At 46.3% G+C, this 25,520-nt stretch overlaps 2 protein-coding genes across 17 annotated transcripts in view; both read right to left on the reverse strand.

The window, feature by feature from the left end:
• Nucleotides 1-595: 595 nt before the first annotated feature.
• Nucleotides 596-11,510, reverse strand: TTC4 (tetratricopeptide repeat domain 4). Of its 2 annotated transcripts, none has more exons than XM_045027347.1 (10): nt 11,269-11,510; nt 10,205-10,322; nt 9,784-9,945; nt 8,720-8,797; nt 6,448-6,572; nt 5,442-5,528; nt 5,109-5,323; nt 3,828-3,909; nt 2,445-2,527; nt 596-1,359 (listed from the first exon to the last, which is right to left on the reverse strand). In XM_045027347.1, exons 1-10 carry the CDS (start codon nt 11,374-11,376, stop codon nt 1,257-1,259), a joined length of 1,161 nt encoding a protein of 386 aa, XP_044883282.1. In that variant the 5' UTR covers nt 11,377-11,510; the 3' UTR covers nt 596-1,256. The 2 variants fall into 2 exon arrangements, with proteins under 2 accessions (XP_044883282.1, XP_044883283.1); XM_045027348.1 differs by lacking the exon at nt 11,269-11,510 and adding an exon at nt 10,507-10,530.
• A 1,331-nt stretch (nt 11,511-12,841) lies between these two features.
• MROH7 (maestro heat like repeat family member 7) overlaps nt 12,842-25,520 on the reverse strand; it is a 30,878-nt gene continuing 18,199 nt past the window's right edge. For 9 of the 15 annotated variants that reach the window (XM_045026173.1, XM_045026168.1, XM_045026172.1 and 6 more), the window contains 11 exons: nt 24,100-24,238; nt 23,025-23,188; nt 21,725-21,862; nt 21,498-21,612; nt 19,734-19,874; nt 17,775-17,936; nt 16,201-16,356; nt 15,814-15,936; nt 15,543-15,645; nt 14,965-15,027; nt 12,842-13,289 (listed from right to left, as the gene is read on the reverse strand). In XM_045026173.1, coding sequence (XP_044882108.1) covers nt 13,054-13,289; nt 14,965-15,027; nt 15,543-15,645; nt 15,814-15,936; nt 16,201-16,356; nt 17,775-17,936; nt 19,734-19,874; nt 21,498-21,612; nt 21,725-21,862; nt 23,025-23,188; nt 24,100-24,238 — 1,540 coding nt within the window. In that variant the 3' untranslated portion in view covers nt 12,842-13,053. The remainder of the gene's footprint in view (nt 13,290-14,964; nt 15,028-15,542; nt 15,646-15,813; nt 15,937-16,200; nt 16,357-17,774; nt 17,937-19,733; nt 19,875-21,497; nt 21,613-21,724; nt 21,863-23,024; nt 23,189-24,099; nt 24,239-25,520) is intronic. The other 6 variants (XM_045026169.1, XM_045026171.1, XM_045026170.1 and 3 more) reach the window with 6 other exon arrangements.

Consider the following 25,520-nt stretch of genomic DNA (forward strand, 5'->3'; position numbering starts at 1 on the left):
CATGATTGTAGGGTGGAGCAGGGAGGCGGTGATCTGTTTTCTTTTCCCCTAGACTCATCTCCCAGTTCTCATCTGTAAAATGGGTGTACTACTTGCACACAGTGAGGTGCTATGTCGATGTAAAGTAGTGTTCTGGCCCAGCTGCTTAGAGCTGCTAGATTAAATCCAGCCTTGATGTGAGATGCTACAACATCTCGACAGTCCTCTTAAGGTGGGTTACATTCTTTTTGGTAAAAGTTATATTAGCTTCTATTAGAAGCTGAATTGTTTTTAACGGCTGATGCATTAGTTTGACTACACATGCAGTATGTCTTTCCACCTGCTACTGATCACTGTAGCTCTGGAAGTGGGGAGAGCTCTAGGTTAGAACCAATATTTTTAAAAATTAAATATCGACGCTAGTGCAGTCTGCTGTTGTAGACCCAGCATTCACTTGGTGCTAGCCAGAGGTGACTACTGGTTATTGAGATACACGAGGATGTTCCCTCACTTTAAAGCTAGTGCATGTTATTTCCCTTGAGGATATCAGCACAATTCCCCATTCAGGAATACAGTAAGGAAAAGGAGCCTGCCTAATTCACTTGGCACCAACCTGTCTACTTACTATAAACATATTTATTTGCAATCTACATCGGACAATAAGAAAGGGTAGTGAAAGGTCAGTAAACAAAGAGCTTTGCATTCCTTTGTTCAATAGCACAGTGCATTAGTGAGTGAACTCTTGCTGTATTGATTTGACTGCTCCGGGCCAGTGGATTAATGCAGAGTCATCCAGTGCTACTAGAGGACATCCCAGTTCCACTCACTTCAAAACCAGTAACTACAGCCATTCAGTGAGGAGGTCAGCAGTGGAATTCTTCACTCCTCCACAATGCAAGTACACTGAAAATTGATGTCACTTCATCTAGAATTAAGGTTTGGCACATATGCACAGCTGCCATTCATACACTGTGCAAGGCTTAAGGGAACAGCAGTCCATTTCACTATATTAAAGAAGACTACCATCCATTTATATATGGGGGTGGAAATCAAGCTTCAGTCCGTATCCACTCAGAACTCGGCGACTTTGTTCCAAGGGGAGTTCTGCATGTGCAAAAATTGTAAGACAAAGGTCCAACAGTGGTTACGTTTATTTGATTGAAGTAGAAAAAAATATTAAACTATATCGGTGGAAGACTGATTGTTCCTATCTGTGGATAGGAACAATCCAGCCCACAGCAAGGGTTTCTCTCGTCCCTTTTTGTGCTTGCATTTGCTCATTTTAGTCGATGCACCTTCTTGCCAAAAAAGTAATTCTTAGAGAAAGGAGAACGCTTTACTAAAACCAAAAAAGCAGGAGTCCCAGCCTTTACAAAGTACCTGCAATGAACACACAAAAGTCATTCATCATCCTCATTTCTAGCCCACTGTTACACAGAGTGAAAGCTTTGGCCCCACTTCAACAATTAAAAAAATTGGCTTCATGGGGGCTGATGACAAGAATTTTTTTGCTGAATTAGCAGCGCCTGTTGTATTGATGTCTGTGCACCAATGGGGAGAGTGGTTTATGAATCAATTCCTCTCCCCACAACTTTTCTAATTAAAATTAAGATAGCATTGTCACCCTGAACATCACATTCATCCTGCCAATAGGCCAGGATAGTGGCAAGGATTATGCATGCTGCTGAGTTTTATGGAACGATAGTTAAGATGCAGTCCTGAGCAGCAAGATTCCAGGTCTGAGTTTTTATTGGTGACTTTGCAGCAAGATCTCTAGCTGGAAAAGAAGTGGTATGCTGACTCAGCACAGTATTCCTTTCCCCCCCCCCCCCCCCACACACACATAGAAGATAGATTATTTTTTAAATCTAAAGGCACATGCTATTTTTTGTTATTTTACACTGCAGGTTAGGTCAGCCTTTCAGCTTCTTAGGAGCTGAAGTCAGTTTCTTTATCAGCATGGGGGTTTTCTGGATCTCACATGCACAGTGGGTTGTCAGCTGTGGGCTGCTCATGTAGATATAACCATTTTTAAATAGTACCAGGCACTTGATCCCTTCAATACATTCAGTCCACTGAGTTCCATGCACTTGATTTTTTCAGTGTTAGGAAACAGTATTAATAGCTCTGTGTGTGTGTGAGCAAAAACAGCAGAGCAGTGACAGTGCAATTTCCATCTAACCCACTGAGGTGTTAAGTAAAGTAGCACAGAGGTAGCTTTCTGCTGTTTCTGCTCTTCCAAACACACACATTATAGATGCAGACTAGCACGCGCTCTCCCTCTCGTGTGGTTTATTCCCCCCTTTGCTTATGGATACCAAAAGTCTGACTGGGAAGTGTGATTTGTTTTTTAAAAAGCCATTTAACCCTGTAGAGGAGGCACCTGAATTTTACATGGGGAGTGTGACTCTACTTCTCACACGACAGAGGAACGAACAAAATGCTGTTCCCGGCCACTCGCTCACCTTTGGTGCTGCAGCACTTGCAGCAGTGTGTTTTCTGTGTTCAGCTGGTACATTTCTTCTCTTGCTTCATCTTCAAAATAAAGCTGGATAAAATTTGGTATAAGATGAATATTTAAGATACCTCTGGCTTGCCCACAGGTGTACCAGGGACACTAGCTAAAAGCCTGCTGAAAGATTTGTCATGACCACACACATGGCCATACAACAGAGCATCTGCATGCGTGTCCTCTAATCTCTAAAATGGACGTACCACTAGGGCTCTTAGAGCTTCATCTACCTAAAAGGGACTAGCAGGGGGTGGGGAAAAAAATCCAGAGATCTAGAAACCTTTCAACAGCTTGTTTTGTATAGATTGCAGCCTTTTAATTATTTACTATCTACATGGCTTTCCCTATATAAACCAATATATATTTGATCTGTTACGACTGCTCTTGCATAAGACTGTCTCCAGCCAAACAACAGCTGAATGAAGAAGGTGAGGTGCTCTGCCTGTCAATGAAGTGATGGGGTTATGGGAATCAAAGCCTTGGGACCACTTTTTAAAAACAGGCTAAATTCATCTGTGGTGTCACTTCATTATAGTTACCCAAGGAATAAATTGAGCCTATTTTGTTTAAGAATCATTATTACAGCAGCTATGTCTAAAACAAAACTTAGCCCAACATATTTAAGCCCCTCAGATTGCATATACCTCTTGGTAGTTATCAACAAAATGTCCATCCTGATAAGTAGTGCCTGAGGAATTATGTTTTTGGAAAGGACTGCTCAGTGCACCAAGGGCCATCAATGCTGCCTGGGGATATGAAACTGTAGTGGGAAATATCTATCCCACATACTTGTATACAAGTAATTCATGTTGGAATATACTGAAAACGACCGGGTGTAGTCACAACCTAATTGCATTCTAAATGGTTAATCCCATCAAGTCTCCATACGTAATAGCATCCAACTCAGAGCTAGGCTACTTAATTCTAACAATTACTCCTATGCTTTTCCACCATGTATTAGTGTACACATTATTTTGAACACTTTTCACTAAATTGTGGATTAAAAAGTTACTAGGTTAACAAGCTACGGGTCTAATTCTTGCTTATTACATACACGGGAGTCGAGGCAATAAAGTACCTCATAATAAAAATATAAATCCAGAGAGAAGAATTTTCACATTCTTAATTTAAACAGTGTTGTGTATTCTAACAGCTACAGTAAATTTAGCCTGGAAATGTATGAATGAATGTGCGGCCTGCACCTTCATTTCACAGGAAGGCATGCTAAACAAAAATATTACAAATATATTTTATATACTTAATAAGCTGCTTATGAGAAACTAATAAAAAAATGTACATCTGAAATATAAAATAGAAGAAAGGTCAAATTTCCTACCTCTAGATTGCTGGGATGATATTTTCTTTCCGAATCCCAAGGAGGTAACTCAGCAAACATCACCTGTATATGATCAATAAATCTAAAAGCCAAAGTGGATCTTGTTATGATCCTAGTCACAGCATTCAGTAGCTACTATAATCCATGCTAATAAATCTACTAGTTCAACTTCTCTAATTCATACATTTAAATATGAATGATGGCAAAGATTACAGTAGCAAGCAGGTTAAACAATAGCTTAAAGACTACCGTAATTATCTGATTATGTTCAGGCCAATGTAAGTTTCAGAAACATACTCTTAACATACTCAAGCTTATACTTTGCTTTAAACACATACTTTCATTAACAACCTTCACAGTGCAGCAAAAAATGTTACCATTAATGTTACCAAGGTGACCATTAATCTTTGATTTCAGCCTATTCAGGGATACTGCCAAGATAAATGTTGTATATTTATTTAAAATCGATTTTCCCCTCTCTGTGTTACTAACAATGCCTTAGATTAGAACAAAAAACTTTCAAAATCTAATTTACATGTCACTGTTTATGCCGCCTGTTTACTTTTTGCACTTCAGTGATCTTACACAGTGAAACTGTTATGGTTTGTCATATTCACTTTTACTTTCTTGGATCTTGAACACAGCACAATGCTCTTGTGCTTTCCAACATTACGACAACATTAAAACCCCTTGTCTAACCATCTGCACTGCAACTTAAAACAAACAAAAAAATCTATTATTATGATGTTTGGTTAATACACATGCCACCATTTATGTTATGAATTATGTTATGAATTTCAAGTTCATTAACTTGTATCCCTGCAGAGCTATAAACTAAAGCTCATACCAAGAGAAGGGGAGCTTCCCCCTTTCCAGCACTCACTTCTAGCCTTGAGTTAGCAGAACAATATCAGGTTTCTAAGAGCTATTTTAGGTCATTTTGGGAGGTGTTTTATATTTATCAGCTTTAACTTCTCTCTTCCTTTGAGACCTACACAACTGGACTCCTGGTACCTAAGGCACCTGGTGGCTTCAAAACACTGTCCTGATTAATTCCTAAATAGTTTTCTTGCAACCTATGTAGTATACAGCTTTTGGTGATACATGCTTGAGATAACCTGTCACCTTTACATCAATATCATTATATATTCCACACTCCTCCCCACTATGAACTCATAAAATCTAGATTTTGGCCCTGAACTACTTTGGAAGTCTGGTGTTATTTCTGCAATGAAACAGAATATCTGATATAATCATTATTTCACGTGAAGTAGAAATCACCTGGAGTCCTCGTGAAAAGCTGAGATGAAATCTGTTTGCCCATATTCAGGATACAGAAAGAGCACAGGCCAGTTCAGATTGCCATTATCATCTAAGTAGACCTTTGTGCCCGTGGTACTGTCAGAACTCAGTCCATTTAAGGACATCTCAGCCAGACCATCTGATATTTCATCTTCCTCCTTAGAGGCCTCAAGAAACAGCTTGATATTCCTTTCCTACATTGAAAGAATCAATTTGAGAACATGACCTAAAAATCAAAGTTTAGTCACTTGAATATCTACATATGAAGAACAACTTTTAAGAGAGAATCCTAAACACATCTTAGGCCCATACCTTTATAGCAGTCAGTAAGACTTCCTTCTGAGACTGTTCCTTCTTCTCCTTCAGTTTTGCTTTCCTTGCATCCCGCTGTTCCGCTCGCTGCACGTAAGACAAGTTTGCATCACAATCATGGGAAATAAGTCAACATCCCTCATTACTTTATTTTACTGAAAAGTTGCGAAACCAATTTGGGTCACCAGAAAAATTATGGTTCCTCTCAGTGCATCTCTTTACCGTGACCTAGCTAGGAATCACCGCTGAATTCCACGTCATGGAAATGCTCGGTGATTTTTTTTTTTTAAGTTTTTTTTACTCACACTTTGTCCGTTTATAGCACCTTTCTTCCAAGCTCAAAAGCTCTCTACCACCATTAATTAAACCTCTGACATCCCCTGTGAGGGAGGCAAATATTGTTATCCCCATTTAACAGAAGGTTAAAGAAGGTAAAATTATGCTAATTCCATGCCCAAGATCACACAACCGTCAGTGAGAGACAGAAATGAACCCTGGACTCCAGGGACCTAAGTCCCTTCCTCTAACCAGCAGACTGCTTCCTCCCATACCTGAACGGTATATTCTCATTCTGTGAAAATAGTAGGGAATACCTGGCTAATTTCTTTCAATCATGATTTAAGAGGTATCTTTCTTTCCCTACAAAACCAAAGCCATAATAAGCAGTTTGGTCTCCAATATGGCACCATGTCCCTTGTTAGTTACAGTGATGCTGGCTCCACTAGCTGTAAAATTGGATGCACTGAATTTGGACAAGACCAATACTCCAATGTTAAAGATCGGAAGAGACCCATTAGGCCATCCAATCAATCTTCCACAATCTTTAGATCCTGCTGGACAGAAACTGTAGCACCCTCTGGAAAAAAATGATAATTAGCATTTATACATGCCTTCCATCTGAGGATCTCAAAGTGCTTCCCAACCATGAAGTGGGGTAATGGACTAATGGTATGATCTGGCACGGTAAATCCTGTAGTGCCATGGGCAGGTTTGTTTTGGTTTTTACCTTTAACCTGTCAGCTTTGGCTCTCGTTTCCACAAGTTTCTTCTCCTTTGAATCTATCCTCAGACCCTCCTCGCACCATGCCATTGCTTCAGGGAAATTCTTTAACTCCAAATGACACAAAGCTCCTGAAAGAAAGTTTAAAAATTCTGACACAGGACCAGTGTATAAATCTATTTATACTAGGGGTGGGCAAATTTTTTGGTCTGAGGGTATGGAAATTGTATGGCGGGCCATGAATGCTCACAAAATCAACAATTCAGCGATATTCAAATAAACCTTATTTAATAAAGATATATTTTAGTGGAAATAAACATAAAACCTTACTATTATAAATATACCGTCATACCAACGTATGACAATAATTAAACCGAACTTACCCCCCTTTCCACACCCTCTCTTCTCTAGCCTGGATTTGTTGGGCGTAAGCTTCCAGTCATTGAGATTCACCAGCTGCCTGCTCTCACAAATCTCCTCCCACGTAAGTCCCGACAGCCCACAATTTTGAAAACCACCACTGAGTACCTGCTGGCCAACTACTCTTTCTTTTATCCTCAACAATGGAAAATTAACACGACTAAAACACTAGACTCACCTAAGCCAACAAGTAGCAGGCAAGTGGGCTTGCACTCTGACGGTGCATGAGGCGTGTTTAGGTTGTGCAGCCGGAGTAACATGGGTGTCCTCACGCCAGTCACGCAGGTCCTGAACACGCGGGAGCCTCTGACCCTGCTGCCCGGCTGGAGCGCCGAAGCAGGGCAAGCCCCTGATCCCGCTCCCCGGCTGAAGTGCTGGAGCGGAGCAATGGAGCTCGAGGGCCAGACTAAAAGGTCTGACGGGCTAGATGAGGCCCGCGGGTCACAGTTTGCCCAAGCCTGATTTATACGAAGAGTAGTCTATATTCCCCTCAATATAAACAAGCACAACTATGAGGTTTAATGACTTCATTGGGGCTATTTAAAGTAGTAAACACCATGCCTGCTAGCTTGCTTTCACAGGATCAGGCTCAATGATAGGATTTCAGCAGGGGTAGCAAGGAGATAAGTGAAACAGAAGTCTCTGAACATTGGCCAAATTCTCTGACGGTGTAACTGCACTGAAATCAATGGAGTTCTATGTCTTTGCAGCAACTTTAAATTTAAATTGCAGCAATAACATTTTGGAGCTTTACGTTATTAAAGATTTAAGACCTGTCTCTTCTAAGAAGAGATCCTGAAGACTGAAGTAACAGAAATGGGATGAAATTCAATAGTACAAAGTACGAGGTCATTCACTTCGGGTCTAATAAGAATTCCTGCTAAGGGGCTCATCGGTTGGAAGCAACAGAGGAGGAGAGAGGCCTGGGCGTGTTGATTGATCAAAGATGACTAGGAGTCATCAATGTGAGGTGCTGTGAAAAATGCAATCCCAGGATGTATCAGGAGAGGCACTTCCAGTAGAGATAGAGAAATATTCAATGCTATTGTACAAGGCACTGGTAAGACCTCATCTGGAACACTGTGTACAGTTCTGGTCACCCACGTTCAAAGAAAGATTAATTGAAACTGGAACAGGTGCAGAGAAGAGCTTCTAGGATGATCTGGGGAAGGGATGGCCTATCTTATGAGAGGAGACTGGAAGAGATTCAACCTAGCAAACGGAAGGCTGAGAAGGTATATGATTCCCCTCTATGAATACACTGCGGGGCAAAGAGCTATTTAAGCTAAAGGACAATGTTGACACAAGAACAAATGGGTATAAACTGGCCATGAACAGACTCAGGCTGGAAATCAGAAGAAGGTGTCTCACCACCAGGAATGAGGTTCTGGAACAGCCTCCCTATAGGAGTTGTGGGGGTAAACAACTTAAAACTAACTGAGAGACAGCAGGTCAAATTTCTGAGTGGGATAGTACGACAGTGAGAATACAGTGATAGTCAGTAATGCACTTCTGTTTATCAGCCATTCAAGGTAGATAAACAAAACTATATTATAAAATAGAAACAAACTAGCTAATTTATAAAAAAGTACATTTAGTCAAACACAATAAAAAAACCCGATAAGAACAGTATGTAACAAATTATCCTTACAGAGCATTTTGAAGCCTGGTCTTTTGATTAGTTAACTTAAACACCCATGATCATTGTGCTATTTTACACAGCGTAAAATCCTCCTTGAACACAATATAGTTTTGCAAAATAAAGTGACCTCCCTTAGTTAATCTGGGTTTAGCATTTCTAAATTACCTTTGTACTTCAAAATACTGGCATACTATCCATTTGTTTTTAAAATCTTACCTCTTATTATTGCTTTGAGATGGTTGGGTTTTAGCTTTCTTGCTGCGCTCACATCACTGAGAGCAGAACGGTAGTTGCCTATACAAAGCAAAACCTGGGTCAGAACATTTCACATGGACAACTTCTAAAATCCAAGCAGACATGAGGGCAAGAGAAATCATTAGGCTGAACCACAAGACAATGCATATTCTATGACCACAAGACAGGTACAGATGGAGGTTGCACATTAATGACAATAGAAATAAATGACTTGGGTAAATCTGGTGCCCAGAAAAGTGAAGGATGAATAACAGGAGCTGGGACAGACAATACACAAACTGCTACATTTAACGTACAACAGATTGTCCTCAATATTTATAACTTCCTTGTTTTGTTACAGGGATCTCAATGGGACCTATGAAAATACACAGGCCTACCCAAAATCTGATGCACGTGTATAGTTCTCTGTCTCCTTATCTCTTCACTATAGAACCAGAGTTTTATCACTGTCTGCCAGGAGGAAAGGACCCAGGTTCAACCCCTGACCCAGGTTCCCTCAACCCTCAACCCCTGACCCAGGTTCCCAGTGTTACTGCCAAGTCAGGTCCATCATCAAATCACCTCTAGGAATTAGCCCAGAAAAGCCCAGCATCAACCTTTTCGCTTCACACTCCTCCCCAAAGCACTTTGCTTTGGCCATAAGTTTTAAATTTAGCAATGTGCAAAACAGAAGCTCCAAGTCTGAGCCCTGAAAAAAGAGTTAGAGCCACAGGGATGGCCCCTCATGTTAAACAATCTGCTCGACCTTGTATTTAGCTGTGACACTCTGAGTACCATTCCCAGACCTGAGGAAAAGCTCAGTGTAGCTCGAAAGCCTCTCTCTCACCAAGAGAAGCTGGTCCATTAAAATATATTACCTTGCTCACCTTATGTCTTTCAGAGCCATAGGGACAGTTCTTGATTGTCTGAAAATCTTTTAAAAGTTTGTAACAGTGAAAGCACATGACATAAATAGGCAAAGAAATTTAGTCATTTTTGGTTACACAGAATCTAGGTCAGACATAAAATGCAACATAGGACATTACCCAGATAAAACTGTGCTGCAGCTCGGTTAGTATAAAGCACAGCATTCAAATCTTGGTCACTGCATTTCTTTTTTAACCCTTCAGTATATGAGATTACAGCTTTCTTGTAGTTCTTTTCCTTGAAGTATTCATTCCCCTCATTCTTATAGGTGTTTGCTTGCTCTGCAAAGACAAACAAAACACCTTTCATTGTACAATGCAATCAATAGATCACCCCGCCTATAACCTTAGCATACCTAAAAATTCAAACACCCCTTAGATACCCAATGCACACCCACAGAAAAGCAGATGTCTAGAACCCACCACACCCACCTACAAACAATTAAATCCTCAAATCCCAAGGATAATCCAAAAGAGCAGTAGCACAATACCAGAATGGTGTGAAAGCAAAGATTTAAATGCCCATGAAATTATGAAATACCTTCAGGAGATCGATCCTCATCAAAAATGATTGACTGAAGGCATGCCAAATCAGGATTCTGTTCAGGATCAATTTCAGCAGGGGATTTCTTCATAAACATGGGGATCTTGTCAAATTCCTATTAATAACAGCCAGGGTGGAAAACACAATCATAGAATTGGAATTAAGTCCACATTTTGGAAATTGTTAAGTCCTTATCAATATGGTCTTGCAAAATATTCTCTTCAAGCACATCAACTCAACCAGGGCACAGGCAGCCCAGTAATACACTGAAGGAACGGAAGAAGCTATTCAGAGCTCACCCACATCTCTTTGGGAGCAAGTGCCCCTCATCTGAAGGAAAGATGAATTTCTCTGTCAGCATTTCAATGGGACATTTCATATTCCACACAAGATATTTTTTTCAACACTTCTTGTTCAGACTGTCCCAGCATTAGGCCTACAAACTTTGGTGCCATTTCTGCCTCCTCACTAGGGGAGATCCACACTGTTCTCCACCGCCCAAAATGATCTGACAACCACATTCAGAGAGAGAGAGACACACACACACCACCTCCCATCTCCGTCAGACCATCACAATCCCTCCCCAAAAGACAGGAGACCCCTCACTGGCCCAGGCTGGACACCCGACCAATACAGCACGTTGCACACCTCCTCACTGTCACTAGGGACAGCTCCTTCCCCACCCCCACATCCCCCTGCCCCCAAACACCCCACCCATCTCCAGGGATAGCCCCCTTCCCCCCATCGCTGGGAATCAGACCCCCCTGCTGTCCCAAACGCCAACCTCCATCTCTAGGGCCGGGCCCTGCCCCCAGCAATATGGACAACCGTCCCCCCCCCCCCCCCGCCCGGGCCGCCTGCTCCCCTCTCCCCCATCTCTAGGGCCGGGCCCTGCCCCCCAGAATATGGACAACAGTCCCGCCCCCGCCCGGGCCGCCTGCTCCCCTCTCCCCCATCTCTAGGGACGCCTCCCTCGCCCCATATCTCTAGGGACGAGACCCCCCCAGCACCCCGCTCGCAGGGTGCCCCCCCGCCCTGCGGCCGAGGCCCCCGGCCCGCACCTGCTCCCAGCTCTCCGGGTTGAAGCCCCCGGCGTAGCGCTGGGTTTGGGCTCTGTCGAGGAAGGAGGCCAGCGCGGCCTCCTCCGCCTGCCCCGCGGCCGCCTCCATCGGCTCCGGCTCCTTCCTGCCGTGCAGCCGCCGCCGCTTCCCCCGCGGCCCGGCCCGGCGCCCTCCGTTCCGCCCCGCGCAGCGCCTGCTCCTGCCCCAACCCCGGGGCGGCGCTTCCACTAGGGCCTTGGCCACCTGCCCCGCGGGCACGGGACACCCCCCACCCTGGGGCCAGGGCCAGCTCCTCCTGCCCCACACAGACCCCGGGACAGCCCCTCCCCACGGCCTGGGGCCAGGGCCAGCTCCTCCTGCCCCACACAGACCCCGGGACAGCCCCTCCCCACGGCCTGGGTCCAGGGACAGCTCCTCCTGCCCCACACAGACCCCGGGACAGCCCCTCCCCACGGCCTGGGGCCAGGGACAGCTCCTCCTGCCCCACACAGACCCCGGGACAGCCCCTCCCCACGGCCTGGGGCCAGGGACAGCTCCTCCTGCCCCACACAGACCCCGGGATAGCCCCTCCCCACGGCCTGGGGCCAGGGCCAGCTCCTCCTGCCCCACACAGACCCCGGGACAGCCCCTCCCCACGGCCAGGGACAGCTCCCCCTGCCCCACACAGACCCCGGGACAGCCCCTCCCCACGGCCTGGGGCCAGGGACAGCTCCTCCTGCCCCACACAGACCCCGGGACAGCCCCTCCCCACGGCCAGGGACAGCTCCTCCTGCCCCACACAGACCCCGGGACAGCCCCTCCCCACAGCCTGGGGCCAGGGACAGCTCCTCCTGCCCCATACAAACCTCGGGACAGCCCCGCCTGCCCCACGCAGACCCCGGGACAGCCCCTCCCCACGGCCTGGGGTCAGGGACAGCTCCCACCACCCCACACAAACCCAGGGACAGCTTCCCGGCAGGTTAGGGAGTGCACCTGCCATGTCATACCAGCCGGAGGACCACTCCCCCACACCCCAGCCTGGGAGTCAGGGACAGCTCCCCAGGGACAGGGCTGAGTGGCTGCTTCCCCTCTCTCCCCTCACACAAACCTAGGATCTGGGGGTCAGGGACACCTCCCCACCTTCCCCCTAGGGACAGGGCTGAGACACATCCCCTCTTCTCCCTGCATCCCCATAAACAGGGCCAGCTCCCTCTCAGCCGCCCCCCCCCCCACGGACAGGAGCAAAGAGAGGGACTAGCCCCTGTCCCCCAAACACAGCCACCAATGAGGAAAACCCAGAGGGGGAAAAGTGCCTGGAGTCAGGTCCGGATACTGCCCTGGAAGAGCGAAGCCTGCTCCCGCACAGGAACAGCTTGACCCTGGAGGGCAGGGCGGGGGAAGAAGCCACCCGAACTGTGTGGGTCAGGAAAGCTCTCAACTGGTAACTGGGCAGCAGAGAGCTCAGTGAGTAAAGAAACCACAGACACACACACTGAGGGGGGCACCTGCCACTAACAGCTGGCTATTACATGTGGCCAACACCCACCAACACTATAATTCTGCTCCAAAAAATAAGTCAAGATTGCCTGGCAAGCTTTGTTTGCAATAAACTCTGAGTGCTCTTTATTGCCCATGTTCAGTTCACTTTCGTTGGCATGTTAATGACCCTTCCAAAGCCCCTTTGATTTTCCCTCTGGTTGGAAAAACAGAGCAGGGAGCCCAAGTTGAGAAAAATAATCACGAGAGTCTCGCTGTGTCTGCATGGGGCTCAGTGGGGCATAAGCCCTGGCTCTCTTTTTGAGCCAGTTAGTGCTTGGCAGCTAATTTCCAGAGGTTGAGGGCATTGCACAGCCTGGATGAGGTGCCTTCAGTAGCAGGAGGATTTGGGGGGCTTTTGTGTTTCTCAGCAGAGTCACTGTTCACTTTGTGTTGTTCAACCAGGCCGTACTTTAATTTCCAGTAAATTGCCAGGACGCGGTCATGTGCCTGAGCAGCAAAGATACATACGGACGCCTCAGGGTCGTGTAGTAAGCCCGCGAGGGCTGAAACAAAGGAGAAAATGTTGATTGGAAACTACAGAACTGTCCTAAAAACCATTTATATCCAGAAATGCACAGCTCACTGGGGTCTTTGCATACTCACATTCAGCCATCTAAAATACCATTCCTAGAGCCCTCCCCAGCATTTCCCCCTCATCTACAGCACCTGTAACATACGCCCCTGCTAGATCCTATGCATCCTCCTACTCATCGGCAGCGCCCATGGAACACTACCATAAAAGTACTTAAAAGAACTTGCTTGACAGGACTTTGTTATGCTTGATGCTGAAACAGTGCTGGGTGGTTCACAGGAACTAGTCTAGACACTGTGCAGGTCCTGAAGATATTATGATGGAAGGCCTCAATACTGCAAGTTGTTCCATGGGGGCAGATGCCTCCACCTGCATGGAGCTTCACTGAAGTTAATGGGATTCTGCATGAGCACAGTGGTCAGATCACGAGGAACAATTTGCAGGATTGAGGCATAAGTTCAGACAACACATCAAGTGAGGATAATAAAAGGGGAGTAGGTGGGGAGAAGGGAAGAGCTAGGAGAATGGTTACTTTAATAAGATCTCACATTAACTCCATGAGGCATGGACACATCTACGGCTGCTCAGATTCTGGTGCATGTGATAAAAATATCTAGCCAGCCAGCCAAAGGAGCTAGTTAAATTAACTCACTTCTCACAGACAACATGGAAGAAGCGAGTTTATAGGAGGGAATCAGAAGATGGTGGTGACGTGGCAAACTGGTTAAGGGAGGCTGTTCCATGCATAAGGGCAGCATGGAAGAACGTACAAAGGCAGTAGTGAGAGAATTAAAAAATGGGGCAGCCAAGCTGATGACACTGGCACAGTAGTGGAGATGGCGCATGAAAGGAGATCAAATCAAATATACAGTTTGGGGCTGACTGATGTAAGGCTCTGAAAGAAGCTTGAATTTGATATGGAAGGTGAAGGGGAGCTAGTGGAGGCATTCTAAGAAGGGGGACAATACAGTCATAACACAAAGATGGTTTTGGTCCAGAATTTTGGATGGATTGGAGGGGGAATAAACTGAGTATACAGGAGACCAGACAGAAGGAGTTTGTTGTTATCAGTCTGGAAGATGATTAGGGAGTGGGCAAGTGCTTTTGCTATCGGAGCAAAAAGGAAGAAGCAGAATTTGGAAGAGTGATGGAAGAAGCAGCAACCTGATTTGGTCATAGCATGGATGTTGGAGAGGAGACAAAGATGATTCAAGGTTACAGGTCTGGTTGACAAGGAGGATGGTGTTGCCTACAACACTGGAAAAAGGGAGTAGTAGAAGAGTTTAGTTCTGGTCATACTGAGTTTGAATTAATGGTGAGCCGACCAATGTAAGATGTTGGACAGTGTGTGTAAGAAAAGAGACTGAACTTTGAGAGATGGGTCCAGAGTGGATTTGAGAGTCATAAGTGTTGACTACCAGTTCTATCAAACACATGCGACTGGGGGTGCCACCAAGAATAAAGCATAGAGAAAGAAGAGGTATAGATTCAAACTATTACCAATACTATTTATACAGTTCTTGCACAGCAAGAGTACTGACCTTTGTGCATATAAATCCCAATGCCTCCTCAGACACACATACACACTCAGACACGCACATACTCATCCAAGGTCATAGGAATTTAAAAATGAGGTATTTACTTACCATTACTTATGATGTCCAAATCTTTCATTCTCATCATGCTGTCCATGTGCATAACCAGGAACCCTGAACATGCCATTAAAAGCAGGGAATTCCCATTACTCTCCCACCCTCCAAGAGGGACTTCCAGAGTTTTTGTCGTCTTTCACACAAGGATGCCCTCAGGTATTTGGACAAGTTTCTAAATCTTGAGATGGAGAAGCTAAGGAGATAGGGCTTGATTAAAAAGCCCACTGAAGTCAACTGGAGTCTTTCCACTGACTCCAATGAGCTTTGGATGGGGATCATACTGAGAGGCTGGCTTTCAAGATGATGACATACATTTTTGCAGATAAATTCCTATAGGAGCATCCAGGGGAATTTTGGAGGTCCCCACAGGATTAGTTGCTGATGGGTGGGGCCCTAAGGGGTATTCTGATAGCATAAAATCCAGGAGTGACTCCTGGTTCTGTATTGCATCCAGTACTAAATCCTATCTGGTAAAAAGCAATTAACTTGCACTATTAGAGGGAACAGCGCAACAGACTGAAAAAGTGCTTCTATGAAATTTGCTAAAGAAATGCACATTTTTCGGTATTTACCTATGAACATGGCTGCAGCCCTTCGTAAAGAAGGCTGTGTGCTGCTGAGGTAGCACTGGCTTTGGAACAAGAACTTTTGGACATTTTCCTGATGTTTCTTCACCTAAGACATTAATAATGCACAAAATGAAAGCTTAATGAAAGGGATGGCCCGACACAACCCCTCATAACCCTACCCGCACAGCCTGATAAATGAGTATTTTACTGTGTGTAAACCCTCCCTCAACCAAAGCAACACACAGTTCTAACAATGAACCCAGAGATTACTTACAAGGTACTGACAGATTTCATCCACATCTTCTTGGTGGTTGTGCCAGGCCTTCCCGTTGCCCACCTGTTTAGGTAGTCTCCATTCCAGGACTCGAGAACATTCATCCAAAGCATTCTTACATTTCTACAAGACAGGATGGAGTTCCCACAGTTAAAAGACTGGGAACTGGCAATATTTTCCAACTGTTAATAGCCTGCAATGAAAATGAATCTCCTGGAATTTCTTCTTCATGAGGTGATAGGGAAGCTCTAAGTTTTTTTCCAGAAGGAAACACATTAGAGTAGATAGATTAGGAGAAGATCCTACATTGAAAGGTGGAGATGGAGAAAGAGATGTCTGCGGATAGCGATGACCGAGGCTTGGAGCCTAATGACTGTAGGAACTTGCCTCAGCCAGGTCAGGGTTGCCCTCTTGCAGGTGCAGAAGTAATGGGATCAAGCTGTCCAAGACATCTTCCTCTTTCATAAGACCCTGAGTCTTCTTCACCTTCTTGACCATTTTTCCAAACAAGGAAATGGCAGCAGAACGCACACTCACTCTCTCCTGAGAACGACACAAACAGAGGAAGTGAGGAAGGCAGGGGTCTTATTAGTGAACAGTAGTACTCCTCTTGGTTTGTAATGAAAATTACTGCAATGTTTATGCTGCTCCATGGTCCTCACTCGGGCTTTTGACAAAACAATTTTTTTCCACAAGAAGAGCCTGCTTTCTGTGGAAAATGTGTTTTTTTAACTGAAATATGTTGGCCACAAGATTTCAGTGGAAACTGGGAATTGCAGTGCTCCACAGGAGCTGCAGTCTGTGCCTTGTATTCCCATTCTCCTCTATGGGCCAGCATCCCCAGTTGGACTATATTTCCCATAATGCAGCAGTTCTCAAACTGTGGGTTGGGACCCAAAAGTCGGTCACGTCCCCATTTTAATGTGGTCGTTGTTGTGTATTTGGTTGTCATGGGTTTTGTTACTATGGCAACTGAGTTAGACTATTAAGGGATAGCTCAGCCGGTTTCAACCGGCTGAGTGAGCTCTCTGTTTCTGTAAATAAAATGGAGGTTTTGGTTAGCTGTCTGCTCTCTGGCCTCAAGTGATTGCCTCCTACACCAGCTGCCCCTAGGACTTAACAGTCGTTAGGGCTGGCTTAGACTTACTGGGACCCAGGGCCAACGTCCATGCCCGAGGGCTTCGACCCTGGGCAGCGGGGCGAGGGTTGCCTGGGGCTGAAGCCCTTGGGCTTCGTCTTTGGCCCCCCCGGCCTGGGGCAGTGGGGCTTTGGCTTTGCCCCTGCCCCCCAGTGGTCAGGCTTGGGCAGGCTCAAGCTTTGGTCCCCACTCCTGGGGTCCTGTAGTAATTTTTATTGCCAGAAGGGGGTCGTGGTGCAGTGAAGTTTGAGAACTGCGGCCATAATGCATCACACGGTCTCCCCTTTTGGTAAGGGAAAGCTGTACGACATGGTGTTCGTGAGGCATTATATACAGATACAGGGCTTGATCCTTCAAGGGGCTGAGTCGTCGCATCTCCTGCTGACTTCATCAATAGCAGCTGAGGGCACTCAGCACTTAACAGGTCAGTATCTATGATAAGAGCTGAAATCGCTGCTCTTTCCACACTTATTTGGTTGCACAAAGTGTGTAGTGTGACTGATATGCCATGTACAACATGCGTAGCTGTAGCATATGTGTATCACACCATAAACAGCCCCCATCACATGCTTATAGTAGGGGCCTTACCTGGTGAGGCATGGCTACAGCGTGGGCTGTGCCTCCAAGACATAGACAACAGGGTCCACTGAGCTGGGACAGGCACAAGACAACTGTGGTGGGGCAGGAGCAAGAATGAAGGGAATGAAAGCAGGAAGAGAGGCATTGTTTCACTTCCATTATTTGATACAACTGATTGCTGGTGTGCAAGGGACATGCTCCTCGGCTCCCCTTCCCTCATCCCTTTCACACACAGTTGTCTTACATCATCAAAGAGGAGCCGAAGGAGACTGGTGATGCAGCCAACATAACTTGCTACATCCAGGCCTCTGAGAATCTTCTTCACATCAGCAAGAGCCTCCACAACCAGCCTCCCGTCCACTCCACACAAGCTGTTTATCATGGCTGGCACCAGGACCTTTATCTCCTATACAGAAGAAGTTGATGCAGTAACTACCCCACACTGTCTCACCAAGGATTCTGGTTTTCAGTTTAAAAAGAAAACCACCAATGAGAGACAGATTAATTTTCCGAGAATTTTTCTAAATACGGAAAAAGCCCCCAAGAAAATGGCAAGGTTAGCTTAAAATGGACTTTCCACAGAATTCATACCCTGTTCCCTGTAAATTACAGCCTATGTCACATTCTTTCCCTGCTCCTAATTCACTTCTTGGTCATAGCTATGGTATGAGGCTTTTTTTTGGCTCGCCGTGTGTGAATATAAAAGAGGCAAACCATTAAAAAAAAACCCAACAACTTTGAAACAAAGCAGTCATGAGGTTTTCTTTTCCCTTTTGCATTTATTTCATTGCTAATGAAATGACTGATTTCTGCTCACAGTTATGCCATGACAATTCTAATAAACTGATTTTTCTAGGACATGGCCAGGCACGAAAGTAGCCAAAAATAGACAATGTAAAGGTATAAAAGATGACAATGTATAATCCTAGCCCCTTTTTAACATAATCCAGTGGTTTTCAACCTTTTTTTCATTTGTGGAGCCCTAAAACATTTTGAATGGAGGTGCAGACCCCTTTGGAAAACATAGTCGTAGTCTGTGGACTCCCAGGGGTTTGTGGTTGAAAACCACTGCTATAATCCATAAACAGCCATCAGATTGCATTTTATCCAATAATGCAGAAATGTATTTCCTACCCTGTCTCTAGTGTGCAGTGTTAGATACCCAATGGGCAGGGCCCTACCACATTCACGGCCATGAAAAACACATCACAGACTGAAATCTGATCTCCCCTGTGAAATCTGGTCTTCTGTGTGCTTTTACTATACAGATTTTACGGGGGAGACCAGTGTTTCTCAAATTGGGGGTCCTGACCCAAGAGGGAGTTGCAGGGGGAGTCGCAAGGTTATTTTAGGGGGTCATTGTATTGCCACCCTTACTTCTGCACTGCTGCCTTCAGAGGTAGGTGGCTGGAGAGTGGTGGCTGCTGACTGAGGGCCCAGCTCTGCAGGCAGCGGCACTGAAGTAAGGGTGACACCACCATACCAGGCCATCCTTACTTCTGCGCTGCTGCTGGCGGCAGCTCTACCTTCAGAGCTGGGCTCCTGGCCAGCAGCCACTGCTCTCCAGCTGCCCAGCTCTGAAGGCAGCACCACTACCAGCAACAGCGCAGAAGTAAGGGTAGCAGTACTGCGACTCCCCCACAATAACTTTGCGCTCCACCCTACCCAACTCCTTTTTGGGTCTGGACCTCTGCAATTACACCACCATGCAATTTCAGATTTGAATAGGTGAAATGACGACATTTATGATTTTTAAGATCCCATGACTGTGAAATTGAGCAAAATGGATGTGAATTTGGTCGCGCGCGCCCTATCAATGAGGAGATGCCTCTTCCTTGAAAGTTTCACTGATATCTGTAGTAGCATTTTCAAGTACATCCAGTTAAGAGGGTTTTTTATATGCTTTGCAAGGCTGAGATCTGGAGCAATATTAAATCCTGCTCACTGATCTCAGATCCAGATAAATGGTTCTGGGTCTGCTTTGAAAAGCTGGGATCTGGAGCAATTCTAGATGCGGTTCACCTAGCTTTGATCCAGGCCAGCAGTTCTAGTTCTGCACAAACAGGAATGGAATCTGTTTCACTTCTATCAGCAGCAGTTTCTTAGTGCTGAGAGAGTCACTCTAGATTTCTACTAGTGTTACTGATACTTCTGGAGTAATTACACGGATATCGATTGCATAATGAAATGGATTCCATCTCACCTTCCCTGGCCAGTCTGCCATGGTGATCAGTCCTTTGACACACAGCGCTCGGATAACTGGATCTGGGTCAGTCAGTCCTTTCAGCAGACGGAGCACAGAATATTTTTCTGGGAGCCGCTTTGCCTGTGGCATATGGAGAAGCTAAAAAGACAAAGAGCAGGCCGATAGGCTGCAAAACAGACAGCTGCCTATCTGTTCTCTGGATGAGCATTACCATGACATTGCTGTAAATGTTCCAGCATGCATGAAGTCTATTTGCCATGCCTAGATGGGGAATTAAGCCTGCTCCTTGTGCTCAAGGCAGGTAAGAATCTCATTCCATATGTTCATAGACTATCCCTTTGGGGGCATGAAGTCTATTCCATGCACCAACAACAAGTGCAAAAACCGTCCCTTGTGTCTGCAATGGGCATGATGCCCATTCCTTGGGCTGCCTTTACGAGATTTTTGAGATTATGCAGGTGAATCATATGCTACCAAAGCAATGATCTTAGACCACTGGCCAGTGTGTGGGAGTCAGCGTGCTGGCCACACCCCCTTTGTGCTGTGCAACAGCTTTGTTGTTCCCATGCAAGCACCAGCCATGAAATTCTGGCCCCAATCAAGTCCACGGGAGTTTGCAATTGATTAGGGCTGAGCTTCACTTTGGAACCCTAAATGTAGCTCAATACTGGCTCCTCCCATTCATTCCAGCCCCCCAGCAGTTACAAGGGAACTGGTGGCTAGTTCTCAAGGAGAACGTTTAATGTCTTCATCTTGGTACCAAATACTCCTATTTTGTTTCTACAGAGTGCTCACTGCTAATATTTATTTAGAGGCATTTCTACTGTGCTTACCACAGTACCTGAGAGCTCAAGGGCTGTCTCTCTAATCCTTCCATAGAAATAAAACAATGGCTAGTCCTTAGATTCTCTTAGAGCTACAAACATCCATCACAAGGAAAGGGAAATTTACAAACATTCTTCTCCTTAGCTCTGACAATGAAAAACCTATAGGCCGGGTATGAGCTATAGAAGCAGGCGGTAGTAAGAGTTGGAACTATACCCACATTTTGCAGAAGGAAAAAGGCACTTGGGATACACAAACATTTCAAAATAGTTTGCCATTACGAAGGTGCTGGGCACCTAACTCTATATTTAGGCACTCAATTAAGTAGCTTTTGATTTTCAGAGGTGCTGAGCTCCTGCAACTAGTGACTGCAATGAGAACTCCGGTGCTCAGCACTGATGAACATTGGGCTACTTATTCAGGTGCCTAAAGATGGAGTGGGTACTCAAAGCCAAGTGCTCACATTGGAGAATTTTGGCCTGTCTATAAAAGATATTTACATACTATAAACCTACATTTAGGAAAAGAGAGGGAGCGCAGACCAAAGCACAGGGCTAAAAGGTTTCTATTCTGGTCTCTGCTACAGACTTCTTATGTGACTTGGGGAGTTAAGGCCTTGTTACCGCAGTTTCCCCACCTGTAAAATGGGGGTGATAACACTCATCTACCTCAATGTGCTGCGGTGGGGAGAAATGTTCACAGTGTCTTGAGATCCTCAGAAGGAAGATGCTGTAGAAGGGCAAAGTATTATCGCTATTTCTGACACATGCACATAGTCTCTTGAACACTCTCAAGGGCTATTCAGGCTTTCCCCAAAAGCTCAGTGAATCAGATATAGGAGACACTTGGAGTCCGAGGTCAGCTGCCCAGGCCAGAAAGGGAAGATGCTGCTCATGCTCTTTTGTACCACAGTAGATGTGAGCCAGTAACTTTTACCTCAACGAAAAAGGCCATCGCTGTGAGCTTGTGCTGTTTATCACCTCGTTCGAGGAACGGGACCAGAAGGTACAAGATCCGCCACAGCTGGCAGCAAGAATAGTGGACCATGGCTCTGTGGAAGCAAACAGATGCCCTTATTACAGAGGAGGTGAGTCTGCAGGAGGAGCAGTTGACAGATCTTCCCATCCCTCCCTTCTGCCAAGAGCAAAGCTCTCGCCTCTCACCTTGCAAGCAGGCCTACCCCGCGATGGTGCTCCTCAGAGCTAGTGAGCAGTTCCCAGCCTCCCTCCTTCTCAACAGCGGTGAACTCGTAGTGGCATCCCATTTTTAGGAGAAGGGTCTTCACTGTCTTCACAACACAGCTGCAATCAGAGCAAAACCCATATTAAAGCGACACCGGCCTTGCTCAGAGCAATCCTCTCTCCCATCCCCCCCGATACCTGCATTGTGCCAAGACGGGACTCGCAGTGCACTGCGATGTCATAGCGATGGCAACCCCAACCCTGCACTGCATGCCCAATGCACAGTCACTGCACTGAGGCCTAGAACAGGCAGCACAGCAACAGAGACCAAGCCTGCACTGCACCCATGCGGCACCTGCATGGCTATAACTGAGCTGTTGAGCCCAACGCCATGCTGCGGGTAAGCGTACTGCACATACAAGAGACGGCGCTAGACCAGATCAGTGACACCCGACCCTGCACAGCACACACGCATGGTGCTGTAACATCACTGTTTGTAAGAGAGAGGAGCAGTGGGGGTGACTTCACTGGTGTGAGCATATGGAAAGCATGGAGCTAAGATAGAGTCCTATAGATTAGTATTTATTTGTATTACAGTAGCACCTAGGAATCCCAGTCCTGGATTAAGACCCCATTGTGCCAGGTGCTGTACAAAGCAATGAATGAAACAGGTTACATCTCAGCATGAGACGAGACAGACAGAGCTGGGGGAGCACAAGGAAACAACGAGCCAATAGCAGTCAGCATGGCAGGCAGTGGTCTCAGCACCCCAGCAACCTGACTGTTGTCAAGTTTTTTTGTAGGCATCAAGGCAAAGGAGCATTTGAAGAAGGGATCGGAAGTAGCTTGGCGGATGTTTCTGGGGAGCACCACCCGTGTGGGAGGGTCAGTGAAGGTGCTTCTTTGACGGAGGCTGGCACTGGGGGCTGATTGGAGGAAAGAGTCGACCTCTTGATAGTGAATGAAAGATGATATGGATAAGGGATGGTGTCCCTAGCCTCTGTGTGTCAGAAGCTGGGAATGGGTGACAGGGAATGGATCAGTTGTTGGTTACCTGTTCTGTTCATTCCATCTGGGGCACCTGGCATTGGCCACTGTCGGAAAACAGGATACTGGTCTAGATGGACCTTTGGTCTAACCCAGTATGGCCGTTCTTATGATAGGGAGGGTGGGGACAAGCCATAAAAGGCCTGGAACATGATGACAAGTAACCTACACAGGCAGCTGATCCCAGGGAGGAGTCTGATATATGCAGTTAGCATCTCATCCTTTCAGTAGTTACCATGCGGGGATGAGCTCCTTCCTGGACACCCCGCTGTCGGGCAGGCTGAGCCCAATGGTATAGTGCACCTGAACAAGCAGGGCCATCAGGAGGCGGGGATAGAAGCGTGTCACCGCCTGTGTGCACATGGATACGGATAACACCTCGCACAGAGCGCTGGCTGCCTGAAGGAGGGAAACAAACACAGCTAAAATCCTCTGCCTCTCCCCAGCACTTCAATTTCATAGCCAGTCCTCGGCTGCATGGACTCAAGCAAGGCTGCTTAGCCCAGGGCTTTGCCGGTAAGAAGAGGTAGTATTGTTTTGTTGTGATACCCCCACCCCTTCGCTTAATTCTCTGCATTGCCATGCAGGAGACCAGGGTTTCAATGCCAAAGAAGAGGCAGCATGGTCTAAGACTCTAATGGACAGAGCACTGGACTGGGATTCAGGAAACCTGGATTCTATTCCCAGATTTGCCACTGATGGGTGACCTTAGGCAAGTCACTTCCCCACTCTTTGCCTCAGTTTTCCCATCTGTAAAATGGGGATAATGATACTGACTTCCTTTGGAAAATGCCCGAGTCCCACTGACCAGGACCAGCTGTATCTGAGGCTGCTATCAAAGTGGTGTGCTCAGGCCTTGGGGATACAAAGCACTATGGAGATGGGAGGCAGTGTACCCATCCTCTGACAATGGAGGCAGGAGCTAGCCTGCTTACCCTGAGAAGGAGAAAAGAGGAGCAGGAGGAGGTGGAGTGCTGCAGACAGCAGGAGGAGACTGACTGCTCAGTCCCTGTTGAGGGAACAGAAGAAATGGCACCAATGAGGCCCCCTCCAGGTCATTAAGTAGCAGCTTTGATAGGCTCCACAAGGAGCTTTGTTCAGCCGTGTATGACAAGATGGCTGGTGTCTGGGACACAGCATTTCCTGCGGAAGGCAAAGAAATGAAAAATGGAAGCATTTTCAGGGCTCTGCCAGAGATACAGGGCAGCTCTCCCCATCCCTTCCCCAGGGAGAATTCGCAATATATCCCTCAGATTGGACCTCTCTCCTCTTTGAAGAGAGGGGAAAGTCACGTGTGAATTGTTTCTTACAGCTAGAGGTATGATGAAGGCTCTATCCTCAGAGGTGCTTGGCCTCTCCTGCAGCTCCTTCAGCAGCACATCCAGAAGTCTGTGGGAGTGACAGATTGCTTCTGTTTTGGCCAGTGTTCTCCACATCCCAGCTGCATCTCTACGAGTTGAGAGAGATGGTCGCACGCTGGATCGGATACATATAGCTCTGCCACACCACAGTCTGACTGGACAAATGACACCTAAACTAGGGTCAGCAGCTCCATCAGAGAGAGATGGTGAGTACAACGAGGCCTCATCCCAGATACCAAGGAAACAAAACGATGTACCTAAAGCAGTAAGTGACCCATGTTACACGTTCCATCACCTTGAGATAACATGGTGGGCTGAGACCACTGTCAGACCTGCAGTCTGCTATAAGATAACCAGCCATATTTTTTACCTACAAGATACAGTCAGGTCACACACATGCATGTGGGGTTGTCACAGATGATTGCTGGTTCTACACATATACCTGGCCACACTGCAGACCTAGCGTCTACAGTGGGTTGGGGATGCACTACACTCTTGCCGTGAACAGACCATTACTGCCTGCAATGTGAGGGGGCTCCTAGCGCACTGGGTCCTGCTATCACCTGTATGGAATCTCCCACTCTTGGGAAGGATCATCATGGAGGCAGAGACAAAGCTATATTTGCAGTCTTTAGATTCCCTTCATCCTGTGTTTAGAACTGGGTATGGGACTGAAGCTGCACGAGTGGCACTGGCTGATTGTCTCCTGGCTACAGATGAAGACAACATGTCAGCTGCTTTTGATATGGTTGATCATGAAGTGTGCTTAGGAGTAGAAGGAACCCATTTGAAGTGGCTTTGCTCCTATATACGCCAGATGGCTGAGAGGGTGAATATGGGGAATAGTTTGTCCAGCCCCAGACTGGTCTTCTGTGGAATCCTGTAGACTTCTGCTCTCACTTCTAGTTTCAGTGTACACAAGGCTACTAGGTGGGTGGCAAAGGAAACATGGGCAATGGTGCCTGCTCTTTGTGGAGGATACGGTACTCAGCTGTATATCATCATTACAGCTGATTCGCTGGTGAATGGGACTGGATGGCCCCACGTCTGCAGGAGACTGGAACTTGGATGAGGCCGGGCTGGCTGAGATTCAGCCTAGATAGGGCAGAGAGATTGTTAGAAGGTTGTGGGACACAACCAGAAAAAACTGACTAGAATCACATCACCTCCACTTACCTCAATGGGGGACAGCCATTATTTCTGAGTCAGCATACGGCTCTGGGACTGTACTAGACTCAAGGCTACTACTGAAGCCCAGGGCACAGCCGTGCCAAAGGGCACTTTCTCATCTTGCTTGGTAAGCCAAACGTGACCTTTGGTTTTGGACATGGGCGCTTCGCTGATTTTATCTGCCACTTTGAGATTAGACT

The sequence above is a fragment of the Mauremys mutica genome, chromosome 8 (assembly GCF_020497125.1).
Source record: "Mauremys mutica isolate MM-2020 ecotype Southern chromosome 8, ASM2049712v1, whole genome shotgun sequence".
Lineage (NCBI taxonomy): Eukaryota > Metazoa > Chordata > Testudines > Geoemydidae > Mauremys > Mauremys mutica.